This window comes from Lupinus angustifolius, chromosome LG15 (genome assembly GCF_001865875.1).
Source record: "Lupinus angustifolius cultivar Tanjil chromosome LG15, LupAngTanjil_v1.0, whole genome shotgun sequence".
Classification (NCBI taxonomy): domain Eukaryota; kingdom Viridiplantae; phylum Streptophyta; class Magnoliopsida; order Fabales; family Fabaceae; genus Lupinus; species Lupinus angustifolius.
The window spans coordinates 6,003,190-6,010,009 of NC_032023.1; the positions used below are offsets into that span (position 1 = coordinate 6,003,190).

General features: G+C 37.1%; 1 protein-coding gene across 1 annotated transcript; it reads right to left on the reverse strand.

Moving 5' to 3' along the window:
- LOC109328492 (elongator complex protein 3-like) lies at positions 341-6,330 on the reverse strand. The gene is made up of 9 exons (XM_019561977.1): positions 5,780-6,330; positions 4,579-4,648; positions 4,298-4,470; positions 3,971-4,145; positions 3,431-3,597; positions 3,099-3,318; positions 2,893-2,997; positions 2,365-2,517; positions 341-584 (listed from the first exon to the last, which is right to left on the reverse strand). The coding sequence occupies exons 1-9, from the start codon at positions 6,256-6,258 to the stop codon at positions 426-428; spliced, it is 1,701 nt and encodes a 566-aa protein (XP_019417522.1). The 5' UTR covers positions 6,259-6,330; the 3' UTR covers positions 341-425.

Genomic DNA, 6,820 nt, shown 5'->3' on the forward strand with positions numbered 1-6,820 from the left:
CAAAAGCACATTTACATATTTCGATTGCTTGTTCCTACTATGTATGGAGTGTGGCTGTACAAGTTTACTCGCAAAGGAGAAAATAGCAAGAGCGTTTTTGATAGCTATTATGTTTTTCATTTCCCTTTCATTCTCTTGAACCCCAACTCACAAACAGAGCCTAACATTCCTAACATTGACAAACTCGCAAGTTATACAGGCAATGATGTGGTAGTACACTTGTTGCAACTTCTAGATAAAACAAAAATAGATATCACAAGGAAGAAATATAGTGAACTATAAAAACCAGTATCTAAATCTAAATTTTCAAAATCAGAAGAGAAAATGGGGGAGGCAACCCTTGTGCACAAATAAATGTCTTATGATAAGCATATAATAATATCATTGACATATGCTACAAAAACTGGGTAACAAATAACTAATAGTTATAACAGTAATTTCACCATGTAAGGCCCTTCAAGCTCATATCCTAGTTTCCTGTAATAATGGCGTGTACCAACCCCCGAAATTACAGCTATTTTTGTTGATCTGTGTTCTCTGCGAGCAATACGCTCTGCCTCCTCCATTAGAAGTGTACCATAACCCTGTTAACAATTATTTTGGTTGGAAGTAAGTTAATTAGAACAAAAAAAGGCATTTTCCTATCTACTAGTGCTAAGAAAACTACAGCATTAATATCCATGTGTATTTTTCTTGGTTATTATACATTGGATAAAAGATTTTTTGGATACACTAACAACTCTGCAGAATTTCTCAATTACAAAAACAAAAACTAGGCAATTTTAATCAGATCGTTTTGTCGAATAAGGTCGTTGAATACTCTTCGTTAGAAACCATGTTTATTATTTGTATTATTTCTTCATTTAGTAAATTGCAATTATAATGTTTGAGGGAAATATCCGTGAATCGTAGGGATCTGATTGTAAAAGATTTTGGGGAAGGCCATTCTAACTGCATGTTATCTAATTAACATACTAGTATACTACCTTCAAGCGTTCTAACCTCAAAAAGTCCAATGGAGATTTGTCCTCTTTCTACCCTAATGTGGTCGTGTCCAATAAACTTGTCTCAAGAATATTTGGGTGTGTATCATTTGTCCATGTCCATAGTGGTGATAGAGGTGAATTTGATCCTAAAGCCTTAAAATGTGTCTTTATAGATGATATTATAGTGACATGTGATGATGAGGAAGAGTAACACGGTTACACCAACATCAAGCCAAGGAATTTGAAATTAAGATCTTGGGAGGATTGAAGTATTTTCTAGGGATTGAAGTGGCTCATTCTAAAAGGGGATTTTCATATCCCAACAAAAATACATTACTGATTTGCTGAAAGAGACTGGTAAGACAATATGAAAGCCTGCAACTACACCAATTGATCCAAAATTTGAAGTTGGGAAACACAGAAGAAGATACTGTAGTTGACAAGGAAATGTATCAACGATTAGTTGACAGACTATATTTTTCCCACACTAAACCTGATGTTGCATTTGTTGTGAGTCTAGTCAGCCAATTCATGCACCAACCGAAAGAGATTCACTTGCAGGTTGCACTAAGAATTTGCAATATTTGAAGGGACCCCAGTCAGGGGAATCATGTTCGAATGGAATGAGAATGTAAGTCTTGAAGCATATACAGATGCTGACTATGAATTATGCATGGTCAATTGTGAATAGGAGGTCAACTACGATATATTGCACTTTCCTTGGTTAGAATCTTGTGACTTTGAATAGTAAAAAACAAAGTGTGGTAGCTAGATCCAGTGCTGAAATAGAGTTCAACTGGCACAGGGGATTTGTGAACTACTATGGTTGAACATCATCTTGGAAAACTTGAGAACAAAGTGGGATAAACCAATGAGACTTTATTGAGATGACAAATTCGCTATTAGCATAGCCCATAACCCACTGCAGCACGATAGAACCAAACATATTGAAATTGACAGGCATTTTATAAAAAAAAATTAGACAGTAGCCTAATCTGCACTCCACATATCTCTTCACAAGACAGTCTTGCATGTTTTCTAACGAAGGGGCAGAATAGCAACAACTTTGAAAGGATTGTTTCCAAGCTGGGAATGTAAACACCTATTCACCAGCTTGAGGGGGAGTGTCATAAAATGTTTTATTACTTCCTTATTTACTATTTAGTTAATTGCAATTAGTGTTTGAGGGAAATATCCCAAAATAATAGGGATCTGATTGTGTAGGAGTTGTCATTTTATTTCCGAAATTAGCTTTTAAGCCTTATACATGTGACTAATGTATTCATAGAATAATTCAACGAAACCAATTCATTCTACCCTAATCTTTGAGACTCTTAAAATGTTGCATGTCATCTTTGCATTAGCATGATAAAATTACCTGGTGTTGTAGCTTGTCAGCATCCCGCCCATGAACTGGTACAGCAGTTCCATAAACATGGAGTTCACGAACAATAGAACACTTCCCCGTAAGTTCTGGACAGGTAGTGTTCCGGCCACATTTTCGCAGTCGCAACAGACCCACAAGGATATCCTGTTTACGGGCAGAGAGCACAAACAAAGTTGTGCTACTTCAGCAACAGCATAATATTTGCATAAAATTGAAGATTAGGTTGAGACATATCCCTCTTGATTCACCAATGAGGTGGAACACACACACCCGACTAAAGGAATATATGCATGTCCATACCAACTAAGCTTATTATTATTCTAGATAAGTGTGAGGAATATTTATCATCTGAAAATTATATCAGCAGACAGCCAGTTATAATTATGTTTGCCTGTCACAATTCACAAGTAAAAAGATAGCTAGAAACAGGAAACATTTGGAATATATTATATATGCATGAGTGTAGACCCTAAGGATGGGAACAGGCAACCAAGTAATAGGGCAGGAAGGTTATATTACCTGTCGTGTATCTTCATAAGACAGAAATGTTTCCCAACCCTCATTTGCCATATAGTCACGACGGACAAGCTCCACCTCTTCTGGCTTAATTTGGTGGTGGATATCCTACAAAGAAATGCAAAATGTTTGTTGGTGTTCCAAATTTTAAAGCGTTCACACTCTTTGTTATATAAAACTCCCAAATGAGTCTGGCTTGGTATAATAACCTGAATTCCAGCTTCTCTGGTACGAACATCACGGCATTTCAATCCCAGGTCTTCCATTCGAGCTAATGCTAGCTCCCTCAGATTCCCTTTCTCAACTCCAGATGTCACCAGAGGCATGGGAATATCTCGCTGAACTCTATAAACACGTGTCCAGGGAGGTACCATAGCAAGGATCCTTGCTACAATGTCCACAAGTTGCTCAGGTGGATAATTTCTATACCTACAATTGTATTCATGATTTTTTTTTTAATTTTTTGATGTGCTGATGAAAATGAAATACTAAGATTGGAGTTTCAGAAAAATTTGCCCAAGAATACATGTTTGACAGGTACCTGCCAGTTTTCCAGAGCTCATAAAGCCCAGTTCCACGTATTACAAGTGTAGGATATATTTTAAGCCCATCTGCTCTAAATGAGGGACTCTCAAAAAACTCACGGAAACTTTCCATGTCCCTTTCAACGCCAACATTTGGAAGATCAGGCATCATGTGAGCAACAACCTAATGCAAAAGCCAATTTCTTTAAAGAGAAACAAAATGACAAGGAGTACATTTGATATCATTCATGACTAGCCCAACTTATGTTCTAAAGGATTACAATTGGAGAAGTATAAAATATTCAGGAACAATAGGTCATAACAGAGAAAATTGGCTGATTATATTGCAAAAATATATCTAAAGCTTATCCGAATCTAGACAACTAAGATGAGAATTAAAAAATTTGAGTGCAGGAATAAGCATCAATAAATTTATATCTAGTCTACGAAGACATGGCATAAGGGATAAGAAAATAGTTTGTGAGCTGTGAGGACAAAACAGCTTTTCCACTTAAGTTGTGCACCGTGTATATTGATGTGAGAGGCTGAAAACGAACCTTGAAACCAGCATCTTTTGCCAAAGAAAAACAATCGGCTACAGCAGCCACAGTATGACCTCTATTCGTGTCACGGGCAACATCCTCATAGGTGCTTTGGACTCCAATCTCCAATCGTGTACAGCCATAAGAAAGCATTTGTCGCAAGTGAGGCCCAAGACAATAATCTGGCCTCCTGATAAATTCAAGAAGTTAATAAATTAATAAGCTATTAATTGATGTGTTACGTTACTCCATTGCCATGTAAATCTCACAAAAGTTTCGACTGAAATAATAATTATATGCTCAAATAAAAAATGCAGACACCTATATATTATATAACATTACGTTTCAATCGTCATGCCAATACACTTAGTTGCGCTATGTTCGGAATATGCCACTGCCTCTTCTACATTGGCAGAAGTGTGTCCAGACAATGCGTCATGAAGATTCCTTATAAAGTAATCACGGTAATCAGCTGGAAGTGACATGAAAGTGCCACCCATTAAGATGAACTCAACCTGGAAACAAAACCATACTTATAAGGACATTAAATACAGCGGTTATAAACATATTTCAGCACTTTGAATGTTTGACATATATAATTGATTCAAAATTGAGCACCAAACCTTGTCTACACTATGACCCAAACGCTTAAGCTGATCTATCCTGCTTCTTGCTTGGACATATGGGTTATACCTAAATCCACAAAAGCAATTACCCAATGCCAAAGAAATAAGTGTGAGAAACATTCACTGGGGCCTGGGCACATGTTTTACGATATAAGCACACATACACACAACAAATGAAATAAAATGAGCATGTAACCTTCAAAGAATGTTAAAAAACAAAAGCAAACAGGACCTCCGTGATAACCTTCTCACCAACCCTTTAAAAAAATGAACAATATGCCATTAAATGCCTCTCTTCTATTTTTTTTTGCAATTAAACAACTTCCAAAAGCTCGGTGAGAAGGTCTTACATAAACATATGATGGACATGGCACTAAAGTTGGTGCACTAGGCTAATCTCATTATAAATTAATCATCAACTATCACACAATTATTAATCAATAAATTCTTGCATAAACTTGGAACACCCAAGTTGGGTGCTCAGTGCTCTTAACCAATCACATCATTAAATAACAGATAAATATTATAGTTGATTAGTAATTGGTTACCCTAGTCTACCATAATTACTTAATTAGTTATCCGATTGCTAAATGCACGCTTGGGTGCTGTAGTTCTATGCAAGATGGCTTAATTATACATGGCACCCCTCTTCTTTCATAAATTACATCAATCTCCTACGATACTTATGTCATCGTTTCACTTACCACCCCCTGAAAGATGATGATTGAAATTACATGGACATCTCCTATAACTTACAAGGGAGATTAATGTAATTTAAAAAACAAGACAAGTAGTGTTATTAAGTCGAATCTCACTAGAGGTCTCCCAAATTAATACGACATAAGTATAACCCTAATGCATAAAACGGCAATAAGTATAACCCTAATGCATAAAACGGCAATAAGTATAACCCTAATGCATAAAACGGCAATAAGTATAACCCTAATGCATAAAACGGCAATAAGTATAACCCTAATTCATAAAACGGCAATACGGGGCAGGCATCTGCAAGTTTTTCTCTAACACCTAAACTTGACTCTGTAGTTTATCAATAGGCACAGAACCACTAGCATAATCAACACATCACTACATTTATTCGAATATTTCATTTACCCTAACTCAAATCAAATAACTCCAATAGAAACTTGAAACCAAAAGAAAGAATAAAATCAAAACGAGAATACATTCAAAACCAAACCTTGCTCGAATTGCACGCATGCTAGTAGGTTCATATCCAGTATAAGACTGAGTACTATACTCAAAATCCGAGTCAGGTCCTCCAGGACAATAAACACATATATTCCCCGTCGTCGCGATATGAGGACACCGATGCGGCTTCGACATAACTGCCACCACCGCAATCCCCGAAGCGGTTCGAACCGGTTTGGCCCGGAGCTTAGGAAGCAGCGCCTCCCGTTCAGAGTCAGGGAGCGCCGCAATCATCTCAACGAGCTTGGGGGCGCGTGAGAGGCCGTACTTGCGACACGCGGCGGATTTGAGCGCGTTGAGATCGACGTTCTGGCCCTTGCGAGAGAGGTCTACCATGGAATTGACGATCTCGGAGATGGCTCGGACACGCGCTTCCTCTTCACTTAGGCCGTGAGCCTCGAAGCCTCCCTTGCCGGGGCGAGGTTGCTTTCTTGGCTCGGTAACCGCCGCAACTGTCGCAGCCGCCATTAGTGACAGAGTTCAATGGGTTGGGTTGGAGAATAACTGGTGAAGAACCTCAGCGCTTTTCGAATTCGCTGTTTTAATTAATCTCTTTTAATTTCGAAAAATGTTTTTTTTTAATTTTCCTTAAATAAGTATGTTTAAATTTTGATGGATTCTATAACAACAAAACATGAATAAATGGATTCCAAGCGGCCTTATTTATGGGAAAAGATAATTATGTTTTTTAATAAAAATTAGTTTTTTACTCATACATTGGTCAAAGAAAACCTTGAAAAAGTAGCAGAATTACACATTTATTCTTGATTAGGGATGACAAAAATATCTGCTCTGTGACCGTTAAAATACCTAAATAGCTAAATGTCATATGAGCCTTATCACTAAGGATGAAAATAGGTCATACTGTTTATCATGAGCTTATTACCTTGTCTGTAACAAGTTAGGTCAAGCCATGCTTTCTTCATAAACAAGTCAAACTCAAGTTTTCTAAAAAGCCTATTTAATTTAATATGTCAAGTTTTAGGCCACCTAAAAGACTTACCTATTTACTTATATAATATAAAAATGT